Genomic DNA, 14,618 nt, shown 5'->3' with positions numbered 1-14,618 from the left:
AAGTTTACTTATTTTTCTAAAGTGGTGTGGTGTCCATTTGTAGTGTTTTCACTGTATTACTATATGTGTTCACAAATGCTTTAACACTGCCCCTGAGATAAGCCTGTCTGCTCGTGCCAAGCTATCAGGGGGTGTGAGCAGGGGTTATTTTACAAGTGTATCCCCCTTACCCTGACTAGAAACAAGGGTTCCTATTTGGAGAAAGGTACCTACCTCTGCCAATTAGAGAGCCCCATGTCTAACAAACAGTATATTATGAGACCACAATTACCCACAATGTTCCTCCATGGTGGAGGTCAGACTGCAGTTTAGTAGCAACTGACTTGGATTTTTCAACTGGAAAATTAATTCAAGGCTGTGGGGGACTTTTGTGTTTGTGGTGCATAATGTAATTTCAAGAATTTTTGGGAATGGTTTGGGGCAATTTATACAATATCTGAGAATAGTGAAAGTCATCTGAAGCACTTGTTAACAGGAGTTGTATAAAATGCTGTGGTAATCACAGACTCTATTTGGACAATAGAGACAGAGGAGAGATACAGACACCTATGAACATTGAATAAAGCATATTGAGCATACATGGACGTATTCTAATGAAGACTATAGTGAAATGATGCATGTACTTTTCAGATGACCTTATGGAGACAGACTTCAATAGGGCATTTGCTCATTTGAAGAAGTTAATGCCATACCGTTTATAAAATGTATATGTGATGTAATATGGTAAACAGAACTAGATGCATGATAACATGAATATTGTTTGTGTACAGAGCACATTGGACCACTTGAAAGTAGTTTCAGGCCTCTTCGGCCTAGAGGACGGATTTGCGTAATGCTAATCTGGGCATTTCAAGGTAGTAACATTATGATGCATTTTTATGTAATGGGGTTGTAGGACTCGCACTGCAATATATACCAGACAAAGTGTTCAGTGTGTGAAGTTGTAGCGTGCAAGGCTGGGGCTTCGCTTCCTGGACAATCCAGCGTCAACTAGTCATCAATAAGCAACCCTCGTTGAGGGTTGTCCCCCCGCGCACCGCTTTGATGTTACCATTAAGGTATTTCAGTCAATAATCAAATCAAATCCAATAAAGTTTGTTGCAGTTTTTCTTTATCAATTTGAACAAGTTCTGTATTTCTTCACGGAATTGTAAATTTCATTCCAATGAACATTGTATTTAATTCCAATCAAAAAATTTGTCATCCCACATGATCAGTCCCAATGCATTTCGGACTGGAATAGTGCTTCGTCAGGGAAATAATCTAAACCAGAAGAAAAAAAATATATATAAGGTCTGAATTATGGGGGCACGTCGTGTTTTCATCCCAAACAAATAAACAACTGTCATTCGACACCATTAAGACTAACTGGGTTAAATCACTGATTAAGTACTATTCTCGGGGATAGACCAAAGTTCGGGAATCCATGAATTACATATCAGTCAACAAGCATGTTTAAGTGAAACTTCATCTCTAAGGTGCAAAAACGAGGAAAACAAAAAAAATGTATGTAACTCATGCCACTAAAGGATTTTGTCAAGCTCTGCAGCAACTTGCCTTCGCGGTGGCCCCAAATCTATAAATAGCCTTGCTCTATTCCATATTAGATGAACTGAGAGGTGCAATAGCAGCAGCTTGTGCATACTTACTGGTATCTAAACAAATTGATCACAATTCAGTGTACCAGAAACAATAGTTGATCAAAAACAGAACGCCCCCCCTTTCGACAGACACTACTGATGGAGTGAAATTCTTCATTAGCAATAATATAATGCATTCATTAACAAAGTGCATTTTACAATGTATTTTTGCCATATAATTTGTAGTAGATAACCACACTCGGGTATAAAAGCAACGCACAGGTTTACTTGTTGTAATGAATTAGATTAGCAAAATATGAATCCAATTTTGAATGTCGACTTTACATGTTTAATGGCTAGGAGACCTGCTCACTAAGTTTTGTGCTTGTTTTGCACAGTATGTGTCCCCTTTCTTTCTTCCTACAGCAGATGCTGTGTTTTTTCAGAAGCCTTCTGCTACTGAACAGGAATTTGTTGTGTATTAGAGACTGATAGTGAGGTTCTCACTGGGAGGGGGAGAAGATGCCAGGAAGTGCAACTGGTGGGAAGAGCTGTCTGAACTTAGATTCTTTCCAGTAAAGCAACTCAAGCACATAGTCTTGTTTTCACCAAAGTCATTTCATTTTTTTCATTTCATAAACTTTATTCGATTTGAAAACAAATCACAAAAGCAATTAAATAAGAATTCATTCAATAAAATATATCACAAGATATATTATTATTATTCTTACTCAGCATACAAGGAATAACCATAATAGGTGCATTACATAGAACAGTCACTCACACCGCAAAAAGAACTATAAGAGGGCTGCCACATGTATGATTATAACTATTTTTATGTACAATCAATCTTCCTCCCTAGATCACTGGCTTTAAATACCAATCATTTCCCATATAAGACACATTAGAGAAAAGGTTAAAGGTAGAGGCATGAATGATCTACTATAACCGTTAACCCTAAATTGTAGGAGGGCATGGCCAAAATACCTCTGGACTTCAGTCCCCCCTCGTGGTTCTTAGATTTAAAGCAGCTCTTAAAAAGTTGGACACACAAAAAAGTGTAAAAACATCTGACAACAATTTTAAAAACAATAATGGTATGCATGCTTTCCTAAATCTAGCTTTCCTTATCAGGCCCTTCAAAATCATTTTTCTAGGGTAGGTGTCATACGGGCACAGAAGAACTAGATGCAGCGTATCCTGTGGAGACCTATTGTCACAGCCACAGGGCCCTCTCTCTTCTGGGTTCATAATAAAAGCAGCCGGTACCGCCAATAAATGATTAATAAAATGTAATCTAAAACGCGTAATTAAAAGTCTATCATGTGCACTCATCAATAGTGTTAAATATGGTTCTATACCCTGGGTTGTTTTAACTAAACTGTGGTCTCTCACCGTGTGTTTAGCGAGTTCAGTGGCTTCGCGTTGTGCCATGGTAAACTTCATATACAAATCTTTAATGACAGCCTTGTCCTGAGTTAATATTTTGTCTGGTTTAGTGAATAAGTCTGAATGCCCTAAATAGAAAAAGAATCCCTGACATATTTTATCCAGGGAAATTTCAATGCATGGTCTAGGGAAAGAGAATCCTGGCTTACCAGCCTTGTCGGACCCGGCCCTGCATTTGTCCAAAGCTTCAGCCAACATAGAAGGGGCTTGACTACTACCAGGACAGAAATATAATTGATCCCCATGTCTTCATGAACACTAAATGCCGGGGTACTATGGGAGACCTTCAATAGACCCCTCAGATATTTATTCTCTTCCCTTTGCAATTAATTAACCTTGGCGAATTCCCACACCTCGCTTCCATATAAAACCTTAAAGCAATAGATTGAATTGTATACATTTAAAATCATGCCTGGAGTCCAACATCCTAACCTTCATGCTAAATTTGCAATGGAACCTGTGAATCTAGTCAGGGCCAAACACTTCTCCTCTGGTAAATGTTTAAAATTCAAATGACAGACGAAATACAATCCCAAATATGCAAAAGCTGGAACTTTGCCTAGGTTGTGAGATGTAATTATAGGATTTACTTGGCTTCTTCATCATTTCCATAACATACGATTTTGAAAGATTGGGGGACATGCATCACGTTTTCCATTAACTTCACAAAACCATTAAATAAAAGCTGCAAGCCATTTGGGGTGCGGGCAAGGAGCACCGGGTCATCTGCGTAGAGCAGGACCGGAACCGCTCTTGCATCTATTCTAAGGGGGTCTGCTTTATTGGCGCTCAAGGTGGAATCTAGGCCGTTAACGTATAAAGTAAACAGAAACGATGCTAGTATGCTTCCTTGTGTGACCCCACTTGTGCATTTATTAAAGTATGTTACCTTCCTTCCTGTGTGTATCTAACAGGAGCTGTAGGACACTTGTGGGACACCCCCGCGCCGCACGGCCACCAGCTGCTGCGTGTGTTCCCCCTCTGCCTGCCTTCTGCCTCGCCGCCGGCCTCACTGACGCCGTGGTCGCTCCCCTCTGGTTTCCCAGTTGTTTTGCCCTAAATTTGTGCTTGTCTGTTTCTGCCGTCTGCTCGCGTATTTTGCTGTTTTTCCTCGTTTTGCCCGTAATTTGTGCTTGTCTGTTTCTGCCGTCTGCTCGCGTATTTTGCTGTTTTTCCTCGTTTTGCCCGTAATTTGTGCTTGTCTGTTTCTGCCGTCTGCTCGCGTATTTTGCTGTTTTTCCTCGTTTTGCCCGTAATTTGTGCTTGTCTGTTTCTGCCGTCTGCTCGCGTATTTTGCCGTTTTTATTTGTTTTGCCCTAAATTTGTGCCTGTTAATTTCTTTGTATCCCCTGTGCCGTGTCCAGTTTCCTTCCTGATTGGCCGCCTACCTCGCCGCCCTCCGCTCTCGCTTCCCGCCACCGCCATTGGCCCCGCCCCTTTTTCTCTTCTGCTCCCTCCCCGCTCCCGCCTCCCAGCTGCTCCGCCCACCCGCGCACTTCGCCTTAAATGGCGACCGTGCGGACGCGCAGCGGTCACGCGCAGCGGGCGCGCCGATTGTGCGCCGAAGGCGTGCCAAAGGTAAGCCCGTCTACGCCCGTCCGCGACCGGATCGCGACCAGCGCCAGGACCCCTGGCCCACGAAGACCCCGACCGACCCGCCTGACGTACTCCGCCGCCACCCTCACCGCTCTCAACACCGGCCGACTCCCAGAATGCCATCAAGCCTCTCCACGACGTACCCACGGACCCTTCAGCTGCCACGCCTGCAAGTTCACCTGCATCCAGACCTGCCTCGCACCAGCACCCACCAAGCCGAACACCAGCAGTACCCACCTCAAGTGCATCCTGCTCAACACCCGCTCCATCCACAGACATGCCATCGAACTCTGGAACCTCCTCGACACCACAGCTCCAGACGTTGCCTTCCTCACGGAGACCTGGATGAACGCCTCTTCAGCTCCCGACATCGCCATCGCCATCCCAGAGGGCTACAAGATCGTCCGGAGGGACCGAAACGCCAACCAGATGGGAGGAGGCATCGCCATCATCCACAGGAGCACCATCCGTCTCACGACCAGCACCGACAACTCCCTGACCACCGCCGAACACCTGCACTTCCAGATCCACACCAACCCGAACACCACCCTCAGAGGCACCCTGATCTACCGACCCCCTGGACCACGCACACAATTCAGCGAGGACATCGCCGACTTCGTCAGCCCACATGCCCTCCCCTCCGCTGACTACATCCTCCCGGGAGACCTCAACTTCCATCTGGAGAACAACAACGACCGCAACACCAGCACCCTGCTCGACAACCTCACCAACCTGGGACTCAAGCAACTGGTGTCCACCCCCACCCACCTCGCCGGACACACACTCGACGCTGTCTTCTCATCCAGCAAGGACATCAACTTCAGCCACACCACAGAGCTTCAATGGACGGACCACAGCTGCGTCCACTTCACCTTCAAGAAAACAACGACCCACCACCACCAGCAACAGACCGCCCGCAGAAGCTGGAACAAGATCACAGCAGACCAGCTCGCCACCTCCCTGAGCCAGCACCCTCCTGCCAGCTCAGCGAACCCCAGCCAGGCCGCCGACAACCTCACGAAGTGGATCAGCAACTGCGCGGACGAACTCGCCCCACTGAGGACCCCGCCCAGCAGACCCGGCAGCAAGAAAGCCCCATGGTTCACCAACGAACTCAAGAGCTCCAAGAAGAACTGCCGAGCCCTCGAGAAAGTCTGGAGAAGGGAACCGACACCGGACAACAGGACCTCCTTCAAACTTGCCACCCGGAAACACCACCAGCTGATCCGCGCCGCCAAGAAAACAGCATTCAAGGACCGGTTGGACAACAACGCACACAACTGCAAGGAACTCTTCAACATCGTCAAAGAGCTTTCCAACCCCAGCGCAGGAAACAACGACATCACCCCATCGCAAGACCTCTGCAACTCCCTGGCTTCATACTTCCACAACAAGATCGCGGACATACACAACAGCTTCAACAACCAACCAACGCACACCATGACCGAACAACCACCCCCCACCACCACCCTCCACGCCTGGACCCCGATCAGCACCGAAGACACCATCCGCACGATGAACTCCATCCACTCCGGATCACCGACCGACCCCTGCCCTCACCACGTCTTCAACAAAGCCGACGCTGTCATCGCACCCCACCTGCGAGACATCATCAACACATCCCTCGACACCACCATCTTCCCCGAGACCTGGAAACACGCCGAACTCAGCGCCCTACTCAAGAAACCAACAGCGGACCCCACCGACCTCAAGAATTACCGCCCCATCTCGCTCCTCCCGTTTCCAGCCAAAGTCATCGAGAAGACCGTCAACAAGCAGATGGCCGCTTTCCTCGAGACGAACGGATCCCTCGACCCCTCACAGTCCGGCTTCCGAGCCAACCACAGCACCGAGACCGCCCTCATCGCCGCCACCGACGACATCCGAGCCCTGATGGACAATGGAGAAACAGCGGCCCTCATCCTCCTAGACCTCTCCGCGGCATTCGACACGGTCTGCCACCGCACCCTAGTACGGCGCCTCAGCAACGTCGGAATCCAGGACAAGGCGCTGGAGTGGATCACCTCCTTCCTCGACGGGAGAACACAGAGAGTCCGCCTACCACCGTACAAGTCAGAGGCCACCGAAGTCATCTGCGGCGTCCCCCAAGGATCATCTCTGAGCCCCACCCTCTTCAACGTCTACATGAGCCCCCTCGCGGCCATCGTACGCAAACACAACCTCAGCATAATCTCCTACGCCGACGACACCCAGCTGATCCTCTCCCTGACCAACGACCCCGCCGCCGCCAGAGCCAACCTGCACGAAGGGATGAAAGAGGTAGCCGAGTGGATGACGACCAGCCGCCTGAAACTGAACTCGGACAAGACGGAGGTCCTCATCCTGGGCTCCTCTCCCTCCGCCTGGGACGACTCCTGGTGGCCTCCCGCCCTGGGCACCGCACCCAAACCGACACACCATGCACGCAACCTGGGCTTCATCCTGGACTCCTCCCTCTCCATGACCAGGCAAGTCAACAACGTCTCCTCGGCATGCTTCAACATCCTACGCATGCTACGGAAGATCTTCTGGTGGATCCCCACCGAGACCAGGAAGACCGTCACCCAGGCCCTCGTCACCAGCCGACTGGACTACGGCAACGCCCTCTACGCCGGGACCACCGCCAAGCTCCAGAAGAGACTCCAGCGGATCCAGAACGCCTCAGCCAGACTCATCCTCGACATCCCACGAACCAGCCACATCTCCGGACATCTGCGAGACCTTCACTGGCTCCCCGTCAACAAAAGAATCACCTTCCGCCTCCTCACCCACGCACACAAAGCCCTACACGACCAAGGCCCGAGCTACCTCAACAGCCGAGTCAACTTCTACGCTCCCAAACGCCACCTCCGATCAGCCAACCACGCCCTCGCCGCCGTCCCCCGCATCCGAAGAGCGACTACAGGAGGAAGGTCCTTCTCCCACCTGGCCGCCAAGACCTGGAACTCCCTCCCGACCGACCTGCGCCTGACCCAAGACCACCTCTCCTTCAGGAAGAAGCTGAAGACCTGGCTGTTCGAGCAGTAGCGGCTCCCCCCCCCCCAGCGCCTTGAGACCCCACGGGTATGTAGCGCGCTTTATAAGTGTCACTGATTGATTGATTGATTGTAGTATTGGAGTGTAGTGATTGAAGAATATTTATTAATGCCTGGTCCAACCCCAAATTCACCCATGATTACCCACAATTTGCGACGGTTCACGTGGTCAATGGCCGCAGTGAGGTCCATAAAGCCTAGGTATAACGCCCCTGACTTGGCTACTGCGTATTTTGTAGTAATGAGATACATGTTAAGGCATTGGTCTATGGTGGATTTCCCTGGGCGGAACCCATATTGGGCATCCGAAATAATGTGTTTATCCTCTGCCCAATCCATCAACCTGTTTAAACTAACTCGTCCCAAGAACTTCGCTGAAACATCTCTCAAGGATATGGGGAGATAACTGTGTAGAATGTCCCTGTCGCCTTTCTTAAAGATAGGCACAATGATGGCAGAGGACCAAGATGCTGGCATTGCTGAAGTTATTGCAGCATTCAATACCATGGTTAAGAAAGAGGCCCAGACCTTCTTGTTACTGCGAAGGAGGTCTGGTGGGATCCCATCTGGTCCCAGTGCCTTGTTTCTCATCAGGCCCTCATTTCCTAGACTCACTTCATCAAAGGAGAGGGTCACAAAATTAGTATTTGATATTGGTATTGGGGTCTGTGACTCGACCCGGCTATGTGAGTGGTTATACAATCCCTGCAAGTGTAGCTGCCATTCATCTGGGAGAATAATATTGCTTAACCCCGGCTTGTTCGAATCCATAAAGCATGGGTTATTAATCACTCTCCAAAAACGGACAGAGTCTTTCAATTTTGCCGCCTTGGTAAGCTCCACCCAGGCTTTGCGCTGGAGTTGGCCCTTTCGTCCTTTTGACTGCTTGCTTATAACTTATACGGCAAGCCGCCACCCCCTCCCTTTCCCTTGGTGTCTGCTTAAGTGCTGCTTTTAACTTTCTTAAAGCCTGTGAGCATTGACTATCAAACCACTTAGGAGCGCCCCCACTGGGCACATGTGTTGCGGACTTCAGCAAGTTGTCCACCAGATTTGCAATATTCCTAAAGGCCTCTATTAACTCTACCCCTTCCACGTCTAAATCTAAACATTTCAGTATTTCCTGGTAACCCCTGTCAAATAAGGAAATATTAAAAGCGACAGTGTCTATCTAGGCACATCTCATCCTTCTGCTTTGGTTGTCACCTCAATCGAAGAGCCCCCTGCCCGGCTATTTAATACTGCGACTGGACAGCAAGCACTAAAGTGAGTGGGTTATGATCACTGTAAGTGCTGTGTTCAATATTAAAATTGGATACATCTCTTTTCAGTAAAGGGGAAACAAAAATAAAATCAATAAACAAGTGACAACATCTCCCTTTGAATGTAGGATGAACTGGTCCATCCTTATTGTTAGCAATCATGTCCAACTCGTGGGTTAACCCATGGGAGTATAAGAGACCAGTTAATTCTCACCCCGCCTGCGTTTGCTCTAGGTGTGATCCCTTCCTTAGTGGGCAGGATGAGCAGTCTTCCTGGGCCACCCTCAAGTATGGGTACAAATGGCACTCAAAGTCTGAAGAATATCAGAGTATACTTTCCCACAGAGCTTGAAGGATAATGATTGGTTCACAATTGTTATAACACTCTGAAATGTTAGAACAAGTGTTTTTTTTTTAAATATTATAATAGCATATGTTTCTTAGACTAATTAGATAAAAGCCTCGGGGTTGCTTGCTGACTTGGAACTGAGAAGAATCTTCTCAACTCTGTTACTCTCCACTGCTTCAATGCAAAGGCTTCATTACAATTCTCTCATCAGAAACCCTCATTTAGTTTTCTGAAGCTGACACTGTATCTTAACTGCCTGACTAAATGGCCTTTCCTGATCTATCGTTACTTAATTTAGATTAGGGATTCCTTTATTAAACCCACATGTTGCATATTCTGCATTCTATTTGCAATACTCGTAATGTTCAGTTTTACCTTATTTTAAAATATCGACTTCTAGATCCTTTGAATCTGTAATAATAATGACTATTAATGTAATTCTTAATGAACTAGTGCTTTGGATTAATACATCCCCTTAATCTCACTGCTCTTCTCTTTGTAGTTTCCTCTGAAGTTCCTGTTGGTCTACACTATCTATGGAAATGAATGTAAATGATAGCTCATTACCCACTCTCCTCGTCGAGTAACAAAGGTCCATACAACCAATGGCGGGGCTTCTATGATGATTATACCCAACCTTTGTAATATAAAAATTCCTGCTCCGGCACCACCATGCAAGAAAAAGATATAACATATATTTCTAAATAGGGTGGGGCAAAGCAGATTTTCCTACAGTATAACAGATAGTTATAATTTATATAGGAATTAGACTAATACATTAGGCATGTGTAATGAAATATGATTGGGGTGTATTTAGGGATCTCTCTTTTATTCATTTTTACACTTATTTTCTAATCATGATCACAATAAATCTTATATTACCAGTAGGATAATAGCTCATAATTCATGCTAATCTGTTGTAAAATACCAGTACTTGTGTGGTTACTGATTTTAGGGTTGATCTCAAGATGTAATCACTTTTATTGATCATGGCTAAGAAACACATTGTGATATGACAGCTGTCTCCAATGGCTCCCTTGATGGAATCCTAACCAATGGATATTAATAGAGGGCAGTGTCTGAAGTGATCCATGTGCGTGAGGGTGGAAATGCTGAAAAGGTAAGAAGGCATTGGGCGAATTGGTTATTTCACATAACAAATGCGCTCTTATCATCAGACTACTGGCCATTCAGAACTGAGAGGTGTTAGCTTTCAAAATTATTATTTTGCGCTATTCAAATTTAGAATCTTTAAATGCCTCACCTCCCAAAGTGATGCACAGAAGTGATACGTTCTCATTATTGAAATAAAGTAAAGTCTATTATTTGGGGGTTTCCAGTTGACTCTTGAAAGAAATGACAGTAAAGCATGTTTATTCGAAATACAGAGGTAAAATCAACCGTTGGCTTTTTTCAGACAATATTCTTGGCATGATATAATTGGTGCTTATGTTTTTATTTTTAGTAATATTTGCGGGGCATATTACCAAGCAATAGCGATAATTATCGCTATTGCTTGGTTAGAGACAAAAATTTACAGCTGAGCTGCGGCGATGTTTACCGCAAATAAACCTTGGTATTGCCAAGGTTTACCGCAAATGCGATAAAAATCGCCGCAATGCATGAATATCGCTGAAAAGTCAGCGATATTCATGCATTACCGAGCTAATGCTCTTAGCCATGTTATCCACCTCCCATTGGATAACATGGCTAAGAACTGCTCAGGGGCATGTGTTAGCTTTTGGAGATATTCGCGCTTAGCGCGAATATCTCCAAAAGTTGGTAATAGGAGATAGCGATGTTAGCGACTGTTTCCAGTCGCTAACATCTTAGCACGCCCACTTTGCATGTCATTAGTGATAAATATCACTGACATGCAAAGTGGGGCCCAGGATGGTCGCTATCTCCTACTAGCTGTCGCTAACTGGTGTTAGCGACAGCTAGGTAATAAGGAGATAATTTTATCTCCGCTTTCTTGGCTTTTAAAGCCAAAAAAGCGGAGATAAACCCCCTTGATAATATGCCCCTCGGTGCTTAAAATAGCGAACCAAAATGTCGGATTGGGCATCTCCAGTGTGACATTATTGCACAAAGGACTCAACTCGGAATGTTATGGTGTTGACTAATACGTCGGAATGTAAATATGTCAGGGTGGCTTTTCAGTCCAAGCGTTTGAAATCACAAACTTATTTCTTTTTCTTTCAGATGCACCAAAGTTTGTCTCAAATCAAACAACGTATTATTCTTGGGAAGGAAATCCAATTAACATCAGCTGTGATGTGGCATCTAATCCGCCAGCATCAATTTCGTGGAAGCGAGGAAAATTAGCATTACCAGCAAATAATTCCACCAATAAAAAAACCTATGGCCTTGAAACTAAAATGCTATTAGAGGTAAGATTAAAATGCGATGTGGAAATCTAAAAGTGCGCATTTCTGGCTCACTGGCTGAGGTCATTTCATTAAACTTTCTGTGCTGCAGAAAGCCATGATTCATGTTGAACTACTGGGTTAGAACAAAAAACAATTATTCAGTTTATCTCAAGAGCAGAAAGAGAATCACGTGAAAAATTCAAAGTGTCATGTTTGCTCAACACCACTTTTGATTCCAATGCATATTTTATGTGAACCCAGGTATGTTTACAATGTACAGAGCATTGCTACCCCGCTCTCAGATTCTGCAATATTCCAAGAGTCACTTCTGAGTAGCACATATCAGCAAACCCTGCATGATTCAGAGGGTGTTAGCAAAACTGGAATATTCTTTCCAGACATTTATTCGCAAGGCACTTGGAGTATGATATACAAAGGTGTGTTTGCAAACCCTTGATTCACAAAATGGCAGTGTACGCAAACTCTGTAAGGCTTTTCTTAAAGTGCAAAAGTAAGAAAACTCTAACTCATTAACTTTTACAATACGTACCGAATCACAAAAATGAGGGGGCGTACAAGAGGTATCTCCGCCCTTCAGAGGTTACATACCAGTGAGGAGTTTCCAACCCCAACTTTTGGTTGTAACTGATGCGTAAAGGACAAGATGGTTCTTTGGGGAACTTTCCCTTCAAGAATCATGTCCAGAGGACCACTGCCTGCTCCCCTGATTTCTTCCCAACGTGATTCCTTTTTTCTTTGTTTAAAGCAGCACTCAAGGGGCCTCATTTATGAAAAGTGACGCATCGCTGCGAGAAAACAGCGATGCGTCACTTTTCATTGCGACCTCCTTGCGACCCCAATGATGCGTCATATTTACAATATGACGCATCATTGCGCAAGGAAATACAGATACGTCAATATTTCTAAGCGCAAAAGTGACGCATTGCTGGAGTGTGTCACAAAAGTGACGCAACTCCAGCAATGCGTCCTTTCACATGGTGCGTCCTTTCACATGGGGAAAGCCCCATGTGAAAGGGCTTGCGTCAGTCTTACGCCTGCTGTGAGGTAGGCGCAAGATTTTGACGCAACAGCGTCATAAAAGTGACGCAGTGAAATCTCATAGATTTCACTGCGTCACTATTACGAGGCTTTTTGTGGGGGAACGCCCTCTCTGCATACATTATACCTGACGCAGGTATAATGTAGCGCAGGGGTTTACAAAGTGACGCATCTGCTTAAATGCGTCACTTTGTAAATAGTGCGCAACAGGAGGCATGTTTTACGCCACCGATGCGTCACAAAAAGTGACGCACCGGCGGCGTAAAAGTGACGCACGCCCTCATAAATGAGGCCCAAGGCTTTTAACTGACATGGCAGATACAAAAAAAACCCAATTTAGGAAAGCAAATACAGAAACGGAAGTCTGTTGTTTCTTGAGGGTCTCTATTCATGCACTGGCACAGGGGAATGCAAATTGTGGTCTGCCTATGTAATCTTCAATAGTCCGGCTGATTTGTGATAGGACCTAGTAGTATATAGGTTACATCACAAATTGCATTTCCATCCGCAAACCAGTTGTTGAGTTGATTGAAGACCCCAGGTTGGCAAATGAAAATGATCCATCAGGCCCTTTATCCATGATCAAAGCTCGGATGCTAATCCTGCATGGATCCCAAACACGCAAACCTTGAATGTACCTTAGGTGCAAGATGCTTTTTCTTGCAAGATTTTTAGCTGGGAAAACCTGACACATGCATGTGATAGGCAAGCAGAAGACATTTCCTTTTTTTAAAAACACCAGAAAGGTAGGAGTTGATTTGCATTTTATCCCCCTCTACAAGGACAGAAACTCTAAATCCGCGCTATGTGGGCACCTGAGGCAGTATCATGATGAGCTGCGCTAGCTGTCTTTGAGGTGTCCAAAGTCTATATAACTCTGAATTGCATCAAGTTAATGCATGAAAACACTAAATACAGTATGGTGCTTGTTCTATTTAATGTCCATACATTAACTGTGAGAAAGTTCAACCTCTGTGTATATACTTCAGATACCTTAATGGCATGAAAACAAAAGCTCGGCTCTGCAGTGCCAGAGCAGCGCATAATGGTAGGGCTCCAGCCTCTAATGATACGGCTCCTGTAACATGCGGAGCCCCACACAAACTGTACTTAGGTTTTGCACTCAGGCTAGCACTCGGAGTGTCATGGGCCTAAGTGTTCCAACAGCTGCATTTTATCTCAAACCTATGTTTTCTCGTTCCTCTGGAGTCGGTACTTTTTAAGTAAATGTATATAATTTACTTTTCAACTCTCCTACCTTCGATGTTTACACAGTTAACCTTCTACAGACACACACACCAACATTTTTTTTAGGCAGATTTCTGCCACTTCTTTGAAGGCCATGTTTCAAATATCACCTTTCCTAGCACGTCTATATTTTGTATTTTATTTTTATTCTCAAATTATGTGTCCTATTTGATTGTAAATCTATGGCGAAACAGCAGGGTGATTTAGTAAGAGGAATGAAATACATTTTTATATCGAACATATTTCTACAGTACAATTAGAACCATTAGTAAAGTAAAAGAACGGTATTATTATTATTACACATATTTATGTAGTAGTAGCATTACATTAACAATAGCATCATTTCCTTGGTCAGACAGATCAATGCTAGTTGTTAGTAATGCTGATAGTCTGTAGTGCCAACATTTGTCATGGTGGCAATTGCAAACAAAACAGGTGATGGACAGAATGTGGATCAATGTCACACATTCACCCCAGTCCAAAGATCTGGGCCCAAATCCATCGTTTTTTTGCACTCCACACCACCCTGGGTTAGACAATGGCGATATGCAAATCAGCTCTGACCCTGTGCCCCATGGGAACAGTCCAGTCCGAACTACAAAAGCCATGTCCTTCCCAGAACGGGAGTCTTGTCCCTTGTGATATGAATAAAATGTATTTCAAATTCT

General features: G+C 45.3%; 1 protein-coding gene across 2 annotated transcripts in view; it reads left to right on the top strand.

Annotated features, from left to right (window-relative positions):
- Positions 1 to 14,618, top strand: part of NCAM2 (neural cell adhesion molecule 2) — a 1,306,184-nt gene that overhangs the window by 889,732 nt on the left and 401,834 nt on the right. For both annotated transcript variants that reach the window (XM_086934039.1, XM_086934038.1), the window contains one exon: positions 11,477 to 11,664. In XM_086934039.1, the coding sequence (XP_086790165.1) occupies positions 11,477 to 11,664 (188 nt within the window). The remainder of the gene's footprint in view (positions 1 to 11,476; positions 11,665 to 14,618) is intronic.

Source organism: Lissotriton vulgaris, chromosome 8 (assembly GCF_964263255.1).
Source record: "Lissotriton vulgaris chromosome 8, aLisVul1.2, whole genome shotgun sequence".
Lineage (NCBI taxonomy): Eukaryota > Metazoa > Chordata > Amphibia > Caudata > Salamandridae > Lissotriton > Lissotriton vulgaris.
This window is presented reverse-complemented; position numbering and strand designations above follow the sequence as displayed.